This window comes from Bacillus rossius, chromosome 16 (assembly GCF_032445375.1).
Source record: "Bacillus rossius redtenbacheri isolate Brsri chromosome 16, Brsri_v3, whole genome shotgun sequence".
NCBI classification, from domain to species: Eukaryota; Metazoa; Arthropoda; class Insecta; order Phasmatodea; family Bacillidae; genus Bacillus; species Bacillus rossius.
This window is the reverse complement of record NC_086343.1, coordinates 5,291,535-5,315,491: the sequence shown is the minus strand read 5'-3', so window position 1 is coordinate 5,315,491 and position 23,957 is coordinate 5,291,535. Positions and strand designations below refer to the sequence as shown.

The 23,957-nt window shown below is 41.2% G+C and overlaps 2 protein-coding genes across 2 annotated transcripts; one reads left to right on the top strand and one right to left on the bottom strand.

Annotated features, from left to right (window-relative positions):
- Positions 1 to 152: 152 nt before the first annotated feature.
- On the bottom strand, positions 153 to 3,829 carry LOC134540174 (tRNA wybutosine-synthesizing protein 5-like). The gene is made up of 2 exons (XM_063382730.1): positions 2,948 to 3,829; positions 153 to 404 (listed from the first exon to the last, which is right to left on the bottom strand). Exons 1-2 carry the CDS (start codon positions 3,743 to 3,745, stop codon positions 288 to 290), a joined length of 915 nt encoding a protein of 304 aa, XP_063238800.1. The 5' UTR covers positions 3,746 to 3,829; the 3' UTR covers positions 153 to 287.
- A 224-nt stretch (positions 3,830 to 4,053) lies between these two features.
- LOC134540380 (26S proteasome regulatory subunit 6A-B) lies at positions 4,054 to 23,081 on the top strand. The gene is made up of 8 exons (XM_063383067.1): positions 4,054 to 4,146; positions 5,541 to 5,747; positions 10,328 to 10,435; positions 17,360 to 17,560; positions 18,779 to 18,881; positions 20,327 to 20,613; positions 21,215 to 21,442; positions 22,814 to 23,081. The coding sequence occupies exons 1-8, from the start codon at positions 4,063 to 4,065 to the stop codon at positions 22,922 to 22,924; spliced, it is 1,329 nt and encodes a 442-aa protein (XP_063239137.1). The 5' UTR covers positions 4,054 to 4,062; the 3' UTR covers positions 22,925 to 23,081.
- The last annotated feature ends 876 nt before the right edge of the window (positions 23,082 to 23,957 follow it).

The window sequence follows — 23,957 nt, the reverse complement described above, 5'->3', positions numbered from 1 at the left end:
GCGATTGCGGCGCTGAATTAACCAACTACCTCAAAACCGTATTAGAAATTTTAACCTGGGCTGGCGACTTCTATACAGTATATATATTCAAAGGTACCAGGCTTCCAGCGATCATAGGGACAAAATCCATTCCTGCACTAAGTAATATAAAATTAAAATAAATAAAATTTATTTGACAACACTAGTACTCTTTTTACAAGTTCGCCTCAGACAAAATAATAAATACCTGTGGTTAAAACACAGGATATTTTCATCCATATGTACATAATTATTTATAAACAAATTTTTCAATCCCGCTGGAGACTCGACTGTAGCGAGCTGATAAGTCTCCGGGTGTAGAAATCTCTGTATTCACCAGGCAATGGTTGGAGCGCCTTCAAGGCGTTTCCCACCATCTGCAGCGCCTGCAACAAAAAGAAATTCAATCTGCACTGAAAACTTATGGTTTCCATTATTCATCACACACATCACACTTGAACTGAGATTAGTGGCGTAGCCAGGATTTGTGTATGGGGGGGGGGGGGGGGGTTAAGAGGCATGGTCCGCTTCCTTATTAAAACAGGGTAGTCCGGGGGTCTGCCCCCGGAAAAAATTTGGATTTTAAGGTGTAAAATAGTGCTATTTTAGCAGTTTTCGGTACTTAACTTTAAATATTGTAATGGTAAAAATGTTAATTTTTTAATAAAAAAATTGTTCGAGTGATGAAGTAAGAAATTAATTAAAGATATTTTTATCAAACCAAGTGCCTTGTTTATGTCCACTCAAAATCATAAATCATTCTCAAAGCTCGACAATACAAAAAAAAAAAATAAAAAGGGTTGGGTTTCGGCAGAACTGGCCTATTCCTGGAAACAATTAGCTTTAGCTTGAAGAGTTACCCAGTCACCACCTGCTTATAATTACCGCGCTGGTTAAATACAGTAGGTGTAAGATATTTGAAATCTTGGGACCCATCACGGCATCACCACAGGGATAGGGGAAGGGAAGGAGAATCGGTAGTGCTCGCTTACTCTTCCCCTCCAGTGCAGTGGCCGGTGATAGCAGTAAGACACCCAGGCTTTTAGCTATCCTGCTTTCAGATAAGAAATAATAATTGGGGCTTAGGGGGGGGGGGGGGGGGTTAGAACCCCTAACCCCCCCCCCCCCCCCTTCTGGCTTCACCCCTGACTGAGATAGTCTGACAGTGCAACACAGTGTGGGTCCCTCTCCCAGGGTCAGCACCGGGACCGGGCCCACTTCTATCGCCGCTCCGCATCGGTGCTTTCAATCTTTAGTCACTTTTGCTTGGTGTACTGTTAAAAATATGGACATTAATGGGAAAAGTAAAATTAAATTTCTATTATTTTGTGACCTAACGTGTTGGTTAATTACCTATTTCGATTCATGATTTTATATTAGAAAAAAAAACTTTTTCAAAGATTTTATTGCCATGTATAATGTGATTGCACCGAAAATTTGATCTCAAGCATTTATAAAACTGACACGAGGAGGATTCATCCAGGGAGAAAATATAAATATCGTAAGATATTTTGTAATATCGTAGAAATTTTAAGTTTCAGGTTGGGTTAAAAATTTTGGGGAAATTAAATTTTTCACCTTAAAAAAAAGGTAAATAGCCCAGGGCGCCACAAAGTCTAGGGCCACTACTGACCACTCTTTATGTGCCCGATTTCAGAATGTGTCGAACCAGGGCTGAGGAGACAGTTTACCAAACTTTAAAATGATTGAAAAATTGAATTAATTTAAGGCTTAAATGTCTCTAGACATTGTGGTTATTAAATATCACTGACTTTTCGCTGGCCAAAATTTTAAATTCCCATAACATTTATTTATATATATATATAAAAATTTGCAATTTCCTAAAATAAATAAAGAAAATCCAGTTTCCCATCATTGCCGATCACGACCTTAAATACGTAAATTAGTAAATTATAGGTGAAGGTATCATAAGGAGACTAAATTTATACAAGGTCTAGTTTGTTTTTCGATAGCGGTATTTCATTTGTGTAAAAAAAAAAAATTGTGATTAAAACTTTTGTGGAATTGTGAAATAGAAAATAGGCCCACGCTGTATAGTTTATTTGGCAATACCAAGATTAAAATTATTACTTTAATGATAATTCTAGATACCTAGTATTTTTATCAGTATTGTGAAGTAGAATACAGTCCCATCCGATATAATCCATTTAATAATGCAGGTAAAAATGTGAAATATCACAGAAATATTTTTCTCTGTATCATGAAGTAGAGTATAGTCCCACCTGGTAAATTCTAGTTTGCGATACGTGTATTTAATTTATTGAACATGAGACATTTCAATATATTTTCTTGGTATCGAGAACTAGAATATAGTCCCGCCCGGTCAATCCTATTTGGAATACCGGAATTTAATTTTTTTTTCAAGTGAGACTTTTTGATATAATATTTTCTCAGCACAGTGAACTAGAATTCAGTCCCACCCAGTCAACTATATTTAGCGATAACAATATTTTATTCCTCAAAAATTACCAATTTTTAAGTACATATAATAAAAATTTACAATAAATAGGACAAAATTTAATTTTCCAGATACAGCCATATAACATATACAGGTATTATTTCATTGATGATGAAAAATTGGTATATTAAAATAGAATAGAGTGGAGGGAATTATATTCTAGTATACGATACCATAAAAATATAATATACAAAGAATGAAATGTGTGAAAAATAGTGTGTTTATAGTTTCCTGCCCAAAACCCCATATTCCCGTGCTTGTCTTGTAAGAAAGTAGGAGTGGTAATGAGGTAAGCAACGCACCTCTGTGACATCACCAGTATTGTTATGGGATCATACGAACTTGCCTCCCGAATTTTGTTTATCACAACTCTGGGATTTCATTTCATGCCAGTGAACATTTGATTTCTTTACAGAACAAAATTATTCTAATTACATAATTTAAACTCACTCTAGCAGCAGGCACGATGTCCTTATTTCCATAAGGATCATTTTTATCATACATGTCAACTTCCAAATGTCTCCAAAATACATTAACTGCTATTCCAAAATCAAGGGCAAGAGCATTGTGAAACCACAATGCAGGGATAAACATTATATCGCCCGCCTCCAAGAAACATTCATGCCTTTCAGCAAGTTTGAATTTGGGAAACTTTTCCACGTCTGGATTGTCAATGTCCAAAACTTCTGACTTGTCTCCTACCAGGTACATGTTTAAGGCGTCACTAGGCCTAAAAAGCACCATCCTCTTACGACCTTTGACCTGGATCAGAATGTTGTCCATCACATCATAATGGGTCCACAACTGTACCCCAGGTGATCCCACACGAAACACGCTGGAAAAAAAGCGATCGTTAGAAAAATACTGCGGAATATTGATGTCACCAGCAATCTCTGGAAACTGTTTCTGAATATCTGCAATCTCTCTCCCCCTCCGATCACTACCGATAGATCTGAGGTAGTAATACTCCTTTGGTTCAACTCCAACTCTTGAGGCTCGATCTAAAAACTCTCCGAACTGAATGGTTTCGTACGTGAAATTTTTCTTAAGAAAGTCTAGTTGCGAAGAGGCGCTAACGTGAACTTTTACATTAGTGTTGCCGACTTTCTCTGAAATGTATTCTTTATTCCATTTATGCACACAGTCGCCTATGTCAACTCCTCGCAACACTGCAGGGAATCTCTTGGGGTATATATTTGCTATGAATTCTTCTTTGCTCACATTTACAAAAGTAGGAACGGTACACATAATTTCATAAACGCTAAAGAAAAATCTTAACAATTTAAATAGAACGTAATAGTGGCGGACCACTTCTTATCAACAAGGTACCACTTGAAAATAAATACAAATCCAATGTCATTTGTTTAAATGGTTCTGTTAATTGTAACGGCCATAAATATACTCAATTGAACACTTAAATTTGACTGCCCCATTTTGTACTGTAGTCCGAAACACTATTTTATACAACTATTTTATACATGTTGTAGAAATTACACTCTACTCGAACGTAGCCTTTATTTCTTCTAGTTTGGAATATTTATTTTTGTTTTGGTATTGTGTTCTCTATGACCAATGAATATCACAATTTTAATTTGTACACAATGGCGGCTGTGACATTAGAAGATAAGTCAATTTGGGAAGAAACAGATGTAAGTAATATGGTTTTGAATTAAAAAAAACATTGCTTTTTCCGGAGAATTTTAGCTATTTTTAACAAGTTTTTATCTGGAATTTAGATCATTAGTAAAATTAACATTCACTAAGTCATATAGGTTAGAGAGCATTTCCAATGCAATTAACTAAAGTTTTAATGTTAGCTAGACAAATGCTGTGCACAGGGACACAGTCACACTAAATTATGATTTTTTTTCTACAATATCTTCTTCCGAAACACTGTATAAATGGCATTGTGGTACTCCAAGTAGTTGAGTTATTTGAATTGCATTTGGGCTTTCATCTGGTGGCAAGGAGTCCTAGGTTAAAATTTTAACATCGTGGGTTTTCCGGAAATTAATAACGTTTTTGAACACTAAAATACGTTCCTTCCTACTGGTTTGTGAGAAATCACTGTTTATAGCTTCCATTACAATACTTGTGCGTTGATGCACATATTTTTATGTTTGTTTTGGAGAACTTAAGCCAAATCATGAGAATAGTCTGTTAGGTCAGCTTCCTTAAAAATACTTTAAAACATTGTGGGCAGTTGGTTAGGTTAGTATAGCTACGTTAAAAATACTATGAAATATGTTTAATGATTGTTGAGGAATTACCAATTTAAGATGTAGCTATCCTGACAGAACCAATCGTTCTCACAATCTCGCAGTATTTTTAATGTAGCTAACCTAAACTAATCAACCATCCACACATTTTTTATTTAAAAGTATTTTAAATGTAGTTTGACTATTCTATAATTTCTCCATCGCTCAAGTCTATGAAAGATGATATGGACATATTTTTATCTGCTACTAAAATTGCGTGTGCGAGCTGCGAACTTCGGAAACCTCTGGATAGCTGCATCAGCCCATCACACTGGCACAATTTTTTTTATTTCATGCAAATCTGTTTTGGAATTTTATTTGTGGAGCTGGTACTCAAATAATTAGGTATCACGCTAATATTAAAAAAATGTGAAAGTTTGAGTGAGTTATAATAGATTATGTTGTGTAGTGCAAATATTTAAACATTTATTTATTTATCGTCTTTATTGGTGGAATATTAAAAATTAAGCATGATATAAGCAGATGTTGACTAAATATTAAGAGAACAAATTAAAATTTCAACTTAATGTTCAAATAATTACTATTACAAAAGATTCTACCATAACTAGTTTAAAGTAATTAAAAATTAAGCATAAGACATACATAAAAAGGAAAGTGATTAAACATACAGCAAATAGTATCAAAAAAAAATAGGCGCTACTACATTAAAACCAGTCACTCGCGCATTCACGCACAGATTCAAGCAGTAGGGTTTAACTGTTGAACCGCGGGCGGAACCTCGAGGCGCAGCTAGTAGATTGGTAAATGAGGTATGTTTTTCCCAGGACACTCTCGGGGAGGAAGTGCTCCGCATGTCCACGGACGAGATCGTAAGCCGCACCCGTCTCCTGGACAACGAAATAAAGATCATGAAGAGCGAGGTCATGAGGATCTCTCACGAACTGCAGGCGCAGAATGAGAAGATAAAAGAGAACACGGAAAAGATAAAAGTCAACAAGACGCTTCCGTATTTGGTTTCCAATGTAATAGAAGTGAGTATGAGAATTTTTTTCTTCCATAATTATTTTTACACTCATAGATCCATAAGTCTAGAAAAAATCTTTATCGGATCATGCATTTACAGAAAAATTATTTTCATATTTATTCACATATCATGAAGTTAAAACTAATAAATGTTCTGTAGTGAAACACATTAAGTATTGCTCTGGTTATTTTTTTTATAGCACATCCAAATTAAAAAGTGTATAAATTTTGGCATTAGGTACTTACCCATAGGTTTTTTTTTGGTGCTAAATAGCTGTGGCATATATTATGCTATAACTTTTTATAATGGTTTCCATGTACCTACGTTTTTTTTATCACACTATATATTGATATTTGATGTGTTTTTCAACAAAAATACTAACAGACCTAGAAGAAATATTTTTAAGTGCAAAGTGAAATACTGGAAAAAAATAAAATATATATATATTATACTAATGTTGTGAGAATTATCAAACTTTTACAACAGCAAAAATAGTACAGATGCATGAATTTGGATTATTTGGCTGTCTGTCTTCATGTCTATGAATCTTAATCTTAGGTTATCCAAAGGAGAGAAATTACGTTAAAAAAAAAGACAGTTGAATAACATAATTTGAACAAAGAGTTCAATAATCCATAGTGAATGGAAATAAAAGAACAGAAATTTTTGTTCTCTCACCATAAAAAAAGGAGGATATTTCATAGTATTTTAGAAATCTGCCCTGACATTTCAAAAGGTTATAAATATAGGTAAGAGATGTCTGGTGATCCTTTTGTACGTACTGCTTCCTGTGTATTTTCAAACATGGATTGTAGCTAAAGGCTTAATGGGTATTATTTCGTATTTTTGCCCATGTTAAGTTCCCACTTAATAAGCAAAAAGGATGGAGAGAATTCTTATTATTACAAGAATAAATTTTACAAAAAAAATAGTACTACAGATATATTTTTTTGTTTTGTTTGCAAATATTAGATTTTGGAGTTTAGGTTGGGATGTTCTACAGACTACCCACTCTAGGCAAAGTTGTGTTTTGCAGATTTCAGCAGGAATTTTAATTGTTAAATTCAATTTGTTATTATATTATTTACTAATGAAAATTATTTAGTATTTTATGTTTTCTTTATCCTGGAAGCTTTTTAATGCATTTCTGAAGTAATTATATTCAGATAAGGTATGTTTGTAATAATCTGATTCATCTGTATACTGCCATAAGTGGACCAAGTCTAAAAATAGCAAAACTGATATTATGGGCCTATAGTGGTAGCAATGTCACCTCTCACATAAAAACATACTGTCTTCACTGATATAAAAAAATTCTAATTTTTTTTTTTTTGGGGGGGGGGGGGGGGGTATACTCCATTCTCATCTCCCCTCTATCATTGTATATAATATGAATTGTGCTGTTCAAGTAATATGCCCGGCAGATATCTTGGCGTCTGAGCTCCCTAGTCCTGTTTGTGGGGAGGGGAGGGCGAAGAGGAAGCGATACCCTATTGTCAAGGTCTGCCGCCAGGTTTGTACTAGCAGAACGGAATACATTCGGCGCGTGACTTCCTACACTACGTAAGTCTGTATCCACGTCCGTGGGGGCCCCAGGGCGGTAAGGCCTTTTGGCTAAGATCGCTGGGTTACCAAATCAAAAGTGAGAAATCCTTTGAATTGTACTTGTATTACATAAGTGTAACATTGTGTAAATTGCAGTGGTTGTGCTCGAATATTTGTACTCATCTGTCAGGAAAAGTAACAAACTATTATCTAAACCTGCAACGTTTTACTTTGTCCCATTAAAATTACTTACGGTGTCTGCTAATTATTATGCTAACCAAAATTAATTATTGAAATGTTAACTCAGTAACTAGCGAAAACCAGACACGATTTATTTTGGAAAACTAGGTCACTTAGTATGTAAAATAAATTTAAAACTATGCTTCTCAATTCATTGTGTTCTCAAAGTTAATTAAAACAAAAGTCTTACAAGAAAAAGCAAACGACCAAAACATTGGGCAATTGAAGCTCTCCGCGCGAAAGCTATCTCACAGTTGATGACACAGGAGCCAGTCTAGCCCTTATCGTTCTCCGGTTTCCGTACCTAAAACGTTCATGGAGCTTGTTATGTTATATTGGCTGCTTTAACTTCATGTCAGTCGTTTAGGAAACACCTGACTACCAACGTTAATGGCATTTAAAAAATGCTTGTGTATGTGTGGCTTTATATTTTAATGCACCTATAATCGATTATTTTTTATTATAAATGTAAATACAATTTGCATTGTACTTCCACTTTAGAATGCATATTATAAGCTTCAAAACCTCATATATATTATATGATTTGTTTAATGAAAGTATGAAGTTCTCTTTCCATGATAATTGATTGTATTAGGTGACGAAAAACAAAAAATAAGTTAAAATTAATTACTATTATTATTATTCTTATTACTTTCTCTAGGTACTCCCGTTTTCCCCGTTCTGTCATTTCGTCAACGCTTCATACTCGTCATTTCTCCACAATAGGCTATCAAGACCTAACTTGTTAATAGCCGCCCAACTCACACACACCCTAACTGCCCAAATATTTTACTCCACTATACACTACGTAACAGTAATGTAGTAAAGATATATTTCCATTGTTTATTAAATACTTAAAATATCTGTTTTTTCCTGACATAGTCTGTGGGTCATGTGGTTGTTCTTTGCTGACTTTACGAATCCTGACTATGGACCGTTCACTCACACCCGTGTACTTCGCTGCTCTTGCCGTCTGTCTCTGTAAAGGCTCGAGCAGACATTTATTTTTCGCTTCTTCATCACAAAACTGCATCACAGTTTTTATTATTTCCCGCTCTCCGCTATGTATCACTTTACCGCGCCTCTGCGAGCTGCCACCTTCGCCTTCCATTTTCGGGTAAACACTGAAGGGCGATATTTTCCTAACAGCCACTACACGGCTCTCGGCTGCGTGTCGTCTGCTTACCCCCTCTTCTTTCTCCGGTCCCGCTGTCCCCGCACCCCCGCGCTGAGAAACGCCAAGATAACTGCCGGCCACAGTATGTATATATGCGCCTAGAAAGTAGTGCTAAGATTCGTTAAACAAAAGTGAAGGAAATGGTTTTGGAAGCACGTCTTATCCTGTCTATCAAAAATATGCTTGGGTAGATATTTACGCCCATTTTGAATTTATGGCCATTGATGGCTTAAACAGCATGCGAGCGCGACACGGCCAAAGAAAGTAAAATGAATGACCTTTTTACAATCCAGACCTCACCGGCTAGTGATATGATCTGAATTTCGGATGCATGAACACTAGAAGAAATTTTGAGTAAATGTTGAAATAAAGTCTCTCTGACAATTCATACCTTCATACTGGTTTTGACAGTTTTTTTTTATTATTCTCAGTGAAAAAATTCACAAGACACATTGGCCGCCATCCTACCGACCACGAAAACAAGTACCTAAATGTAAAACAAAAACTGCATAAAAAATAACTCCACTTGCACAAACAACTCTGTTCATTACTCAGGCACAGTAAATAAAAACTTTCATCAGTTAAGTCGTGTGATTGCTTACGATGCACGGTAGCTACGACGGAGAGACATTGTCTGCTCTGCGTGGCCGCCAGTTTACTGAAAGGTCCCAACCAACGCCTCCTCTGCCGCCAGTGGTAGTAAGAATTCTAGTTTAACACAGCCGTCCGAAACAATGTTCCTAGCCGCGTCCCGGGCCACAGGCGTGAAAATCTTCTCTCCGCTACATTAATATATTCATTTTTTTTGGAGCCGCCACTCAACACAACCACTCTCCCTCACATGTGCCTAAAGTAACGACCAACATGGCAGGCAGCCTGCAACTACACAGCTCGTTGTTCACTGAGGAAAAATAAATCTGCGCTCGTGACGACATCGACAATCGATCACAGAGTGAGTGCGTATTTCATTTCTTTAACTATGTTTTTTAGAAGCGTGAAAACTGCTAGAATGCACGTTTTCACGCAAAATTTTTAGGCGCAGAACTCCTGGTGTAGATTCTTGAGAGTGTTCCAGGGACTTCCGTTACAGTTATATGTTAGTTTCACCTGCCATGTAACTTTGAATATATATACTGTATAGAAGTCGCCAGCCCAGGTTAAAATTTCTAATACGGTTTTGAGGTAGTTGGTTAATTCACCGCCGCAATCGCCACCATCTCTAGGGCATCGACTTGTGGTGGTCCCTAGCGGAGAAGTGTCGAACTCTTCAAACACCCCTTCCCCCTCCCGCTGAACGACCTGGAGCTGCAGTGAATGATGGGTAGGTGGGAATGACAGCGGGCGACAGTGCCGCGCTCTAACGTGTAAATAACAACCTAAGACGATACAGGGTGTTACTGCAGCGCCCTGCAGCGGTGAAGTTCCCAAGCTGCTCATCATGCGCTCCTGAAAAACGTAGAGTAAAACCTTACCACTCGCGACTTCTATACAGTGTATATGTATTCAAAGCATGTAATGTCGTAGTTGGTCCGCGGTCTCGCCGTCTCGCCCCTGACCGCTCCAGTGGGAGAAGGAAGCGCCGAGAGAGAGTGCAGGGGACTGTGAAGTGGTTGGCTTGTCCCCAGCTGCTGGACGTGGACCCACAAGACCAGGGCGAGGAGGACGGGGCGGTCGTGGACCTGGACTCCCAGCGCAAGGGGAAGTGCGCCGTCATCAAGACCTCCACGCGCCAGGTAACGGCCGTCGCCTCGTCCCGCCGGCGTGGGCCAGTTGCAACTGGGGTCGGGGAAAAAAAAACCTACAACTTTTTTTTTTTTCACGTGACAACGTCTAATAAAATCGATGAACGCCGGCTGCACGCACGAAAAAGTGTCCCGTTATGCTCATCGTACGCTTGCGCCGCATCTATCTCTCTTCCGCTCGATTGGAACAACCATCGATTTGACTTTTTCGAGGCACGTTAAACTTGAAACACTCCCATTTGTTTCCTACTTTTCCTATCATCGTCCTATCCTTAACAGAATAACACAGATTGGAAGAAGTTAAATAGCAAACATGTATAAAAAATATATAGTTAAAATAATCTCTTCGTTAAAGTAATAAACATATTTGAATTAATGAGTGCAAATAAAAGTAAATTTATCAATTTAATTGTAGATTTCATTTCACTTCCTCTTTGTATCCATACAAAATAGTGATAGTTCAATAATAATGATTCAATTTTATTCATAAAAGTATGCAATCATTTCATCAATGTTTTGTTATGACGTTAAGTTAAACTATCATCCGTAAACCGACTTTACAGACAACCAATTTTTTTAATTACATTAGTTTTTTTTTTTTTTCCCTTCCTCCTCAGCATGTTCAAATGAAAGCCATACAACAGCCCGTTATAAGTTATAACATCAAAGAACTGAATTCCAGCAAATCTGCACATCTGACTGGGACTTCACCACAGAAAGGGGATTTACAGTACGGTCAGGGATTTCCCACAAAATAGGAATTTTTTTTTTATGATAAATTGTTTTCCTCTTTTTTTTATATATACTTTTGACTACAATTTACTAGTTAAAATTAATATTAGAGTATTTAGCTGGGTATAATTTACAACTTAATCAGATAATTTAAATGATATCTATTTGTATATAATTATTTTTTCACGTATATCACAAGAAAAAGTAATGAACAAGCTATTGTTATTAGAGTAGAATTAAACCTTTCATTAAAATTTATTAAGATATTCTATTTTAAAATATATATAATTCACTTGAATTAACCATGGTTCAAACCTCAGTGGTTTAAATATCAGCTAACCCTGATTGCAAAATTTAAAGAACTAACAAATTATTGCTAAAGCAATGTCCCAGTACGCCCTTTGGTATTTTAGAGAAGTGTGTGTGTCCAGACATAAAAATTAAGCTTCCGTTAAAATTAAAATCACTAAATTTCTTTATTTTATCTATGATCTGTTGTTTCACTTTTATTATCTAAATTATTGTCATCTGAATCTTCTTTCTTTTTCTTGATCAACTCTTGCCTGTATTCGACAGTTCAACCTGATGCAAAAGAGGCAGCAAATTTTACGCCTTGATCTTCATTAATCGTATAATCGGTGGCTTCATAGCTTTTCTTACTCCCATCAGGTAAAAAGAAAGTAACAGATGGCATATTATTATTCTTATTAAAATTCTTACTAATTTATCTACATCCTTCTGCAGTCATCGAACCTGGCTGCCTCTGTGTGAAGCAGCTAAAACTGCTAGTGAAATTCCTGGGATCATTGATGAAGTTATGAGTATGAAGTCAATAAACTCAGGTAGCTTGCAGAAACTAAAAAAAAACTTGCTAGACAAACTCCGCCAAACAGAGTTTGATATGGTAACGAGAGAAACCGATGCCTGAATTGTCGTTACGAATGATACACGAAATAAGGTGGGTAAAGGGGGTACCTCCCATTTCAGGTCATGATTTTATATTTACAGTTGAGGGCTGATCGCGCATTGCCGGTGATTTCGAGATGTTAACTATGGGCGCCACCACGTGGAAGGGCACGTGGACCCGGCGGAGTCTCTCACTCAGGGCGTGACGTAGCCCAAGTGGGGACGAGTTACCAGCCCTTTCTATCCTAGCTACCCAGACCTGGCCCGCTCTAGGCGTCGGGCACGCCACACTCCTAGACTCACTCACCACGTGATTAAATAAGTACTCACTTTATATTTATTCTCCAGATTTAATTTCACTAACACGTCTCTCTACACGCCCGTTACACGTTACACATTACACGGTTAAAAAGCCTGAGGCACGAATCGGTTTAGGTGAGGGCATGGTCCACACACGTGGCCATGCTGCAAAGTTTACTTATTACACGATTGCTGAAAACTCGACTGAGACAATTAATTAATTAAACAGCCCGCTGACCGAGAGCTGCCCCGAGGATGACGAACGAAAGCGATTTAGAAAGAATTAACGATACAGAAATTACTTGGTCAGTGATGAACAATGGTTGAGGTCCCCGGGGTGCTGGCGCGTCTGCTCTCGGTCAGTGATGAAGATGGACTGGGCTGAGCTCATCGCTCGCAGGTGGCAACATGGCGCCCTTCGCTCCAACACAATTACCGTTACTATATCCTACGATTCCGTGCCCCGGCGAAAGTTAAGCAAATTACAGATCAACATTAAAAAATATATAAAAATTACTGACAGTTTAAAGTTTGTTAATATCTACTTAATTAATGATAATTTATATAAAAACATTCCTACCCTCGTCCAAGTCCGTGCCTGTTCGGGTCCGCCCGGGCAACGTCTGTGGTTATTTCAAGTAACATATTTAAATTAAAGAAAACACAAGTAAATTGCACAACACTGGGGAAAAGATGAATAAAAACAAAAAAGGGTTTACAAATAATATTAAAACGTAGCAAATTAGGGGTGCGGCGCACTGCAGCTAGGCGCCCTCTTGCCGGGCTGGAAACACACACACGCACGCACGAGCGGGAGGTTTGAACTGAAACGGTGGTTGGGCGGTGTCATATCGGGCTCAAAGGGGCCGCAGGCCCGGACGACGTCAATTGCCCCCTCCGAAAGTAGGCCGATATGACAGCGCCGTTTGACAGATGGATGGGGGGCGTTGCCTGTACTGTTTACGTCGCGCACTCCCACGTGGCAATGTTGATGTTTACGTTTTTGCGGGCAGGTGGCAATGTTGACATGACGGACGGACGAGCAATGTTTTCAAAATGACAGTTGAACAATATTTACACTATGGGGGACGATACACACGGACAGAATGGGCGCTGGCTGACTAACCTTGTGGGTGGAGACCCACCAGTTGTCCCGAGCCCCAAATCTGCGTCAGCTGTGGCTGCGGCGGCTGCTGCGGCTGCTGCGGCTGCTGCGTGCGACAGCGCGGTGGTGGCCAGGGCGCCGGCCGGCAGGGGCGGCGGCGACCAAGGTCAGGCGGCTCGTGGCAGGCGGGCAGCAAGCGCGGGCGGCGCTCGGCACGGCCCGGCTCAGCCTTGCTGACAGGCGGGCGCTTCGCTGCCCGTCGTGACAGACGGGTGACAGGTGTCGAAGTCCGGGTGATGGTCACGTTCGGTGGTGGGACGGTCGGGCGTCCAGGCGTCGTGGCGTCGACCTGCATCGCGACAGGCGGACGCAGGGAGCTCAGGCGACTCTTCACGGTGCGGCGTCCCAATGTTGCCAACTTGCGACATTTTGGTGGCGTCTCGGGCGGCAGGGCACTTGACCGGTGTTCCGGTACTGCGGCGATCGGCGTCGGAATCGGGCGTCGTGGCGTCTCGGTCGTTCCTGGCGTCGCGTCAGGTGGGCATGTAGGCGGCGTCAGCGTCGGCGTCGCGCGCGTCTGTCTCACTCGGGCAGGTACAACCGGCTGTGCTTCGAAGCCAGGCGGGCACAGCGGGGCAAATCCGGGTGGGCACAGAGGAGCGAACCCAGGCGGCGGGGCGGCGCTCAGGCGTCTCGGCGTCAGGGCCCTGGACATCGTGTCGCAAAGCGTCCTGTTTGCGACTGCGCACTCTGGTGGCGGTGACGACGGCATGATGACGTCGAAGCCAGGTGGTGGCGACATGGTGACACGAAGCGTCGGCGTCGAGTCTGGTGGCGTCCGTGGCGAGTCGTGTGGCGGAGACGAGGCGGGTTTCGCCGGAAATGACCTTGGTGGCGTCGGGACGGCGGTTCGGTGCGGTGGCGAGGTCATTCCGGCGTCGGGAGGTGTCTCCGACACGAGGCGGGTGCTGGACGGCGTCGCAGACTGCGGCGGGACGGTCGTCGTCGTGCGTCGCTCGGTTGGCTTCGGCGAGTCAAGCGTCATCATAGTCGGGATGAGTGGCGTCAGGTCGGCGAAACGAGGTCTTGCTGGCGAGGATGCGCTAGGACCAGCGTCGGGAGACGTCAGGTCGACGAGAGGTGCCGGGGTTGGCGGCTCCAGGACAGGAGGTGGCGGTAGCGGAATTGTCGGAGTCGGGATAAGTGGCGTCGGGTCGACCAAACGCAGTGTGGCAGACGGCGGCGGAATCGGACTTGTGTCGGGAGCCGTCAAGTCGATGAGCGTCGGCACGGCGGGCGTCGGCGTCGTGACGACGGGCGTCGGCGTCGGGACGACGGGCGTCAGGACGACGGGCGTCTTTGTCAGAGCGGTAGGCGTCGGTAACGTAACACGTGGCGGTGCGGGTGACGTCAGGACGTACCTTCGTGGTGCTGGTGTCGGCGTCGTGCGTGAGGAGTCGGCTTGGTGCTGCGGTGACGTTCCGGCAACGGGCGGCGTCCTTGGCACGGGCGGCGTCGGCGAGTCGAGCAGAATCTTTTTCGGCGTGGTTGGCTTCGGCGTGAGCGGCGTCTTTTCCGGCGTGAGTGGTGTCGGCGTGAGCGGCGTCGGCGTTTCGGGAAGCGTCGAGGCGTGTCGTGGAGAATCTTCCGGCGTCTCTGCCTCGTACTGCGCCTGGGTGACTGGGCAGGCGGTACATCGTGTGCACGTAAAGGCAAAAAACTTGCGCAGCATGGTCCATTCACGTTCGCCGATACAGCCACGATGCCACAGGCCGGTACATTCCTGGCAGCGGAATCCCTCGCTACTATCTCCAGGACACGACCTAGCTCCACACTTCGTCACGCCGTGTACGCGGTACTCCGTGCAGTAGCCACACTCATATCCGGCGGCGGTCCTGCCATATAAGTCCCAACTCGGGCAGGGGAAATAACACCCGATACACTCGTCCGGATACGGATGCATGTCTACGCACGTGGTACTCTACACGCGAACCGTCCTCACGAACACATCAGCACTGTGTTACTTACTGCGCTCGGAGTCCGTTGTTTGTGCGCGGATTCCTGGAAGCGTGCGCTTGGCTGATCACGTGGCCGGCGCGCCAGAGTCCCGCTATGCGCTCCGCGCGAACAATAGTTCCAGCGCGAACTTTAGTTCCGCGCGCTCCGCGTAACAACCGCCTATCTCACACGCTCGTACAGGTCTGGTTTTCGCGGAAGATGTAACTCGCCCCACGTTGGGCGCCATTTGAGGGCTGATCGCGCATTGCCGGTGATTTCGAGATGTTAACTATGGGCGCCACCACGTGGAAGGGCACGTGGACCCGGCGGAGTCTCTCACTCAGGGCGTGACGTAGCCCAAGTGGGGACGAGTTACCAGCCCTTTCTATCCTAGCTACCCAGACCTGGCCCGCTCTAGGCGTCGGGCACGCCACACTCCTAGACTCACTCACCACGTGATTAAATAAGTACTCACTTTATATTTATTCTCCAGATTTAATTTCACTAACACGTCTCTCTACACGCCCGTTACACGTTACACATTACACGGTTAAAAAGCCTGAGGCACGAATCGGTTTAGGTGAGGGCATGGTCCACACACGTGGCCATGCTGCAAAGTTTACTTATTACACGATTGCTGAAAACTCGACTGAGACAATTAATTAATTAAACAGCCCGCTGACCGAGAGCTGCCCCGAGGATGACGAACGAAAGCGATTTAGAAAGAATTAACGATACAGAAATTACTTGGTCAGTGATGAACAATGGTTGAGGTCCCCGGGGTGCTGGCGCGTCTGCTCTCGGTCAGTGATGAAGATGGACTGGGCTGAGCTCATCGCTCGCAGGTGGCAACATGGCGCCCTTCGCTCCAACACAATTACCGTTACTATATCCTACGATTCCGTGCCCCGGCGAAAGTTAAGCAAATTACAGATCAACATTAAAAAATATATAAAAATTACTGACAGTTTAAAGTTTGTTAATATCTACTTAATTAATGATAATTTATATAAAAACATTCCTACCCTCGTCCAAGTCCGTGCCTGTTCGGGTCCGCCCGGGCAACGTCTGTGGTTATTTCAAGTAACATATTTAAATTAAAGAAAACACAAGTAAATTGCACAACACTGGGGAAAAGATGAATAAAAACAAAAAAGGGTTTACAAATAATATTAAAACGTAGCAAATTAGGGGTGCGGCGCACTGCAGCTAGGCGCCCTCTTGCCGGGCTGGAAACACACACACGCACGCACGAGCGGGAGGTTTGAACTGAAACGGTGGTTGGGCGGTGTCATATCGGGCTCAAAGGGGCCGCAGGCCCGGACGACGTCACAGTAATTACAGATAAACTTGTAGACTTTTTCAATTGTTTAACTTTCACAAAATGAAAAATATATACAACGCATACTTTTTGCATAATTAGCTGCAAAAGTTACATTTTCAACGTTTTTGGGTTGTACAAATAAGGAGAATTTAATTTATTGAAAAAATGAAACTTTTTTAGGTTTAACTACCATGCCACTGGCTACTTAAAGAAATGGTTTGATAATTTTACCCGGCATTTTGAAAATCTCAAATTTGTTACGATTTTGACAGCCAAGAAACATCAAATGAGTTTTTGTGATAAAAATGCAAAACAAATATCATGGAAGTAGCCGGTGGCATTGCAGTTAAACCTAAAAAGTTTCATTTTTTTTCGTGAAAGTTATACAATTTAAAAAAAAGTCTATAAGTTTTTCAGTGATCAATGTAAATATAAAATCATGACCTGAAATGGGAGGCACGAACTTAATGGATAGACCAAAAAGGTTGTGGGATATAAACTGTGTTCCCCTGGACGGCGCCTGTTCGCGAACGCACGGTGTGCCGGGCAGACGTACTTCCTGCCGGTGATCGGGCTGGTCGACGCGGAGAAGCTGAAGCCGGGCGACCTGGTGGGGGTCAACAAGGACTCGTACCTGATCCTGGAAACGCTCCCGGCGGAGTACGACGCCCGCGTCAAGGCCATGGAGGTGGACGAGCGCCCCACGGAGCAGTACTCGGACATCGGCGGCCTCGACAAGCAGATACAGGAGGTGAGGCGAGCCAGTTTCCGTCCATCACGCTCCCCTGCTAGACCAGCTGCCACTGCCGGTTTCCAAAACTATCTTTCAGAAACAGTTTTATCATCATCGATTATTGCTTCCAGCCCGTGGCATGTGTCAGCAAGTTAAAATGTCCCCCTCTTTAAAAAGTCAATTAAAAAAGAGCTTGATTTGAAGTTTTTGGACATACGCCATTGCTAAGAACTTTTTTCTGTTGAAGAAAAACTAAAAAAATAAAGTAATAAATAAAAATACCCAAAAAAAAGACAAAAATAAACACAAAATTAAGCAAAAAAAATTGCTGTTGTCAACAAGGATACAAACACCACAAAATATTCCGTAACAGGAATAAGGTCAACAAACAAAGAAAAACAAAGAAAAATGTACTAGGAGAACGAAAATGGCGTATGTCCAGAAACTTACATCCAGTTATGCACTCCCGTTGCACAAATCTTTCAAAGATAATATCAAAAAGAGCTCTATAATTTCAAATACATACATTTTTCCATAATCCTGATCCTGTCTCGCCTCGTTAACTGCCAACACACTCATCCTATTGCTCTGATCTTCCCAGCACATCTCTTATCTGCGCTATAGTTGACTACGGGCACAGTGCAGTAGGTATTGTACGACACCTGTGTACATTTTATTGGCACCTCTGTCTTCCATACCAAATCTCTTTCACACCTTTAAAATGTACCTTCTTGTCCTCCCGTTACAATTTATTTCCTCCTTGTTTTTTCTTTCTTCCTCCAATACCTTTGCTAGATACTTGAAGGTTTCTACTTGTTTCAACTCAACACCATCCAATTCATTGCATCTCCTTACTCTGTTTATGTTTCTTGTATTGAACATCGTTTTACTCTTTTTTAGTGCTGAATCGCATACCACATTTCCTCACTCCATGCTGTTAGTTTTACACGTTATATTTCAAAAATAAAGTCAGCATATTTTATTTTTAACATTGCCAAGTATTTTAAATTAATTGGATTCTGTGCGAAGCATTTGATTCATTTGAAGTAGCTTGGCTTCTGGGTTGTAGCCGTGTCCTTGGCGAATAATCGGTGAATTATTCGCCAAGGACACGGCTACAACCCAGAAGCCAAGCTACTTCAGACAATGGCCGTGAAAGCCCGCGAACATTATCGTTTGATTCATTCGTTGCAGTGTTACCGTGGGTGTTGTTGATGGGCGTCGGTTGTGTTGCAGTTGATCGAGGCAGTCGTCTTGCCCATGACGCACAAGGAGAGGTTCGAGAATCTGGGGATCCAGCCCCCCAAAGGGGTCCTGCTGTACGGACCTCCGGGAACTGGTGCGTGCACGATGGGCTAGTTTGTAGAGGGTCGGGCAGACTGAACTGGCTTGATGGTGGAACTATTTTAGAAAATACGCATTGAGCAAAATGCCCCTAGGGATTCAAATATTTTTTTTTTTTTTTTTTCGTTGTAATTTTTTTAATATATTTCTTTAAGTTTTACAGAAATTTGTCTTCTCAACCCTAATTTTTTTTGTATGTTTTATATTTGATCTTTTTATTCACGTTTGGTCCCTCTCCCTGATGCATCCTTCGTCCATGCAAGGCAGTGTTGGATGTAAAGAACGACTAAAGAATTGTTCCTGAACTCATAAAAGTTACAAAAATGGAAACAAATGGGCTAAAAGATCATTTTTAACTTAATTTAAAATAAGAACTAATTGTGATGAGGAAGTTCAGATGCTTTTAAAAACTTCCCTAGTTATCGTTCATTACAATGGTGTACTAAATCGGTATCAAACACTTATCAGCCTGTGTAAAAAATTAAGATGCAAAGGAAAAATTAAGTGCAAACAATAAGAATAAAAATAATCATACATTAAACAAAAAGTCACAAATCCTATTAAAGTAGCATTGTTTTGGTATTAGAAATAAGGGTGCAATATTTGAATAAGATTTGTAACTTTCGAAAAAAAATTTCATTTTGAAATTTCAATCCATTATCCACTTAAGTCTCGTTTTTTTTTTATATGTATATAGTGAGATTTATAGAGGGACATGGATAGAGAGACATAAAGAGTTTACTTCGGACAAATTACAAAAAAATATCGTGTGCTTTCTCTTTTCATTCTTTTTGCATTTAACCAGACTGAACCATTGTAACGCGTGGCCGGTACAGCTGGTGAAAATTAAAAAAAAATAACATGGAAATCTTTTCATTGACCAGACCGAACCATTGTAACGCGTGGCCGGTACAGCTGGTGAAAACTAAAAAAAATAACGTGGAAATCTTTTCATTAACCTGACTGAACCATTGTGACCCATGGTCGGTACAGTTGGTAAAAATTAAAAAAAAATAACGTGGAAATCTTTTCATTAACCAGACTGAGCCATTGTGACGCGTGGCCGGTATGGCCGGTAACAGTCAAGAAACAGCAGCAACACGGAAGTCTCTTTGAAGAAAAGGGGGAGTAGAACCTCGTGTGCCAGCTCCTTGTCCAATGCGGAGCTTTAAGTGCCCCCAACAGTAGTTCCCTTCCTTTCCATATCCTGGGCGGGTTGATATGACCCACCAGTCTCTCTGGGGGGAACCTGAATGATCTAAGGCCATTCCGCAGTGCAGTCTGGTGGTGCAGTTTATTTCTTAAACTCCTTTCCTTGGACACACCATCGGTCCCAGTTACAACGCCAAGCTTTCGGACGAGCGGTTTTCCAACACGGAAGTCTCTTTAAGGAAAAGGGGGATAGGACCGTGGGACGACGTCGTGGTCTGCCCCTCACAGGCAAGACACTGCTGGCGCGGGCCTGCGCGGCACAGACCAAGTCCACCTTCCTGAAGCTGGCCGGGCCGCAGCTGGTGCAGATGTTCATCGGCGACGGGGCGAAGCTGGTGCGCGACGCCTTCGCCCTGGCCAAGGAAAAGGCCCCCGCCATCATCTTCATCGACGAGCTGGACGCCATCGGCACCAAGCGCTTCGACTCGGAGAAGGCCGGGGACCGCGAGGTGCAGCGCACCATGCTGGAGCTGCTCAACCAGCTGGACGGCTTCAGCTCCACGGCCGACATCAAGGTGCCCTGCCCCCCCCCGCGATCGGGGCTCATCAGTAGGGACACCTGTATTCCGCGATTTCATTTCATGTCAAGGTATTTCACAAAACACTGTAGCTTTTTCTAAGAGTCATGGCAAATTGTGAGGGTGCATCAGTACGGTGACCACATTCTCATTGGCCCCGTCAAGAGCGGGACAACACCTCTCACCGACCTCAGCCAATAACCACAGGAGAAAAGCTACAGTATTTTGTGAAATACCTTGACCCGAAATGTTTTCGCGAAATACAGGTGTCCCTACTCATTAGACATTGGGTTATGTACAGTAGACTGTCGATCATCCGGCGTTAGGAGCGAAAAAGGCTACAACAGCGTATGAGTGTTACCCACCCAAAAAAAAAATCGCACCTTGTAAAATACTATTTATTTTAACCATCAAGAGAACAGAAGTTACATTAATTGCTGAAATCACCTAATAAAACATTTTAATTTTATCTATCTGGGGTAATTTTATTGTAAGATGGTTACCACTAGTGTAGGAAACAAAAAAAATCCTGTATAACTGGAAATTGTTATAAATCAGATTTTGTAGTAATCATGTGTTTTCTGTACCGTTTGGGCAGGTGATTGCGGCAACGAACCGGGTGGACATTCTGGACCCAGCGTTGCTGCGTTCCGGCCGGCTCGACCGGAAGATAGAGTTCCCGCATCCGAACGAAGAGGCGAGGGCCCGCATCATGCAGATACACTCGCGCAAGATGAACGTCAACCCCGACGTGAACTTCGAGGAGCTGTCGCGCTCCACGGACGACTTCAACGGCGCCCAGTGCAAGGCCGTGTGCGTGGAAGCCGTGAGTACCGGCCGCCTCGTCAGGGCGTGTGTGTGTGTCGGCGGGGCGGGATCGCTGGTGCTTCTAGCGCGGTGTCTCCTCTATGTGCAAGTCTTCTCGTCGTGCGTATGAGCAGCGACCGTAACATTAGATGTATGAGAAACAAAGATAAAGGTGTAAATGCAAGGCCTTGGAGTTCTTTCAAGAATCTTTAGCGGGCGTTTCATATCTAAAAACTATTCTGAAAATACATATTTTAGCCATTTTTACTCCTCATAACATTATTATTAGAAAGATTTTAGCTATTTGCATTTTTGAGGGTAGATATAAAAAATATATGTATTCAGCTTGAACTGGTTAATTATGAGTAAACAAACATGAAGAACTTTCCGTAGCAAATAAGTGAAGCACAGTGTTTTTATAAGTTTGCTTTGAATTTAAACGAGTACTAGTAATAAAAACATGACATTTGCAAACAGATTTATAAAAATTTATGTTTCAATTATTTATTCTCTTATTGTAATGTTTTCCTATCAGGTATCAGGTAGTTGTTAAATAAATTGGAGGTATTGGGACAGCCTGAATTATTTTGCAGTCCCAGCATTTTCTTTATATAATAGAATTGACATGAATTCGTTCTTTATTACATTTCATGTTTTAATACCTATCTCCATCCCATAACACTGTTAAAATAAAATAACCTTTCAAATGGTATGAATATGAAGTTATTCACTCTATTTGCAAAGTGATTGTCATCAAACCAAGTACAGTGTAACCTTTGAATATATATACTGTATAGAAGTCGCGAGTGGATAGGATTTACTCTACGTTTTTCAAAAGCGTATGATGAGCAGCTTGGGAACTTCACCGCTGCAGTGCGCTGCCGTAACGCCCTGTATCGTCTTAGTTGTTATTTACACGTTAGAGCGCACCCCTCTTCCATCATTCACTACAGCTCAAGGTCGTTCAGCGAGAGGGGGAAGGAGTGTTTGAAGAGTTCGACACTTGTCCGCCAGGGACCACCACAAGTCGATGCCCCTAGAGATGGTGGCGATTGCGGCGGTGAATTAACCAACTACCTCAAAACCGTATTAGAAATTTTAACCTGGGCTAGCGACTTCTATACAGTATATATATTCAAAGGTGTAACTTTGAAACTATGAGAACTGACAATGTCAGATGTTTCCATAACTACTGAATAATAGTACCTATTTAATACCTTCCAAAAATGTATTAATTTCACATCATATCTAGAAAACTTTGTACTTAGAAAAAAATATTCATAATGCAAAATTTTTAGAAAATTATTTTTGGACAAAAAAAAAAAACATCTGTACTAAGTTTTTCTTTCCCCCTTCGTATCCCTAACTCTGTTACTGACCTTGGTTCCAGGGTATGATAGCATTGCGGCGAAGTGCTACATCCGTCACCCATGAAGATTTCATGGATGCCATTCTGGAAGTACAAGCGAAGAAGAAAGCCAATCTTAATTACTATGCTTGAAAGATTTTCGTTTTATTTTGCTGTTTGTATGTACTGTAATTTATAATTTTTTTCATTTATAAGTTTAATTAACCTCTTAATAAATTTTGGTTGGTCTTCTCATTTTATTGTGACAAAATGATGTACATTTTCAAAGATAATAAATTTTTTAATGCTCTTCGGGTTTACTATTTATTTTATTTAAATTTTATTATGCAAGTGATTTTAAGGAGATATTATCACATCCAGTTGCTTTTCAGTGTTCTTTTGCGACGTTACTTTTTTAAATTGTACAAAATTCAGACTCATTTGAAATAAAAGTTTATTGAGGATATTTTCAGCAACTAATTAAAGCCAGAAAAGATGGTTTTTTGTTGAATACAATTTATTACAGCTGTACCTATTTGTAAAGATTATAAATTTCTCATTAAATGAGAATACTTAGCACTTATTTCCAAGTATTTTATGACATTAATACTAAACCACTTTTTTTTTGTAACCTAATGAAAAAAAAATTTACGTCAACATGCATAAATTAATATTAAATTATTTAAATCATTCCAAACACAGTATTGTCAAATTAATAAATCCAAGAGAATTTCTTGTTGTAAACTAGATTATCAACTGTCAGTAGCCATTTTGTTAGTTTTATAAATAATTCAGCTATCGAAAAGGGAACGTTAAAGTGCCAAAGATTTTCAACTCTGTGTGAAATTAAATGTGAATAAGTGTTTCCTTATGGATCACAACTCTTTAAGTTCAACCATATTTGAACCAATTATGTGCTGGTTTTCTTCTTTTTATTTTTTTAATGTGTACTTTAAATAGACCCTTAGGTATTTCATAGTTTTTTATACATATGTATGCATTAAACTATTGATTTTTTTTAGAATGTTGCTGGACTTTCAAGTTCATGTTTCAGTGAATCATCACATATGACTTACACAAAAACTCCCCCCCCCCCTCCCTCTCCAAATATAACTGATTGTGTTCTTGCCAAATAGACAAGTATGCAATAGTAGCTGTCATCTTGACATCAAACAAGAATACCCAT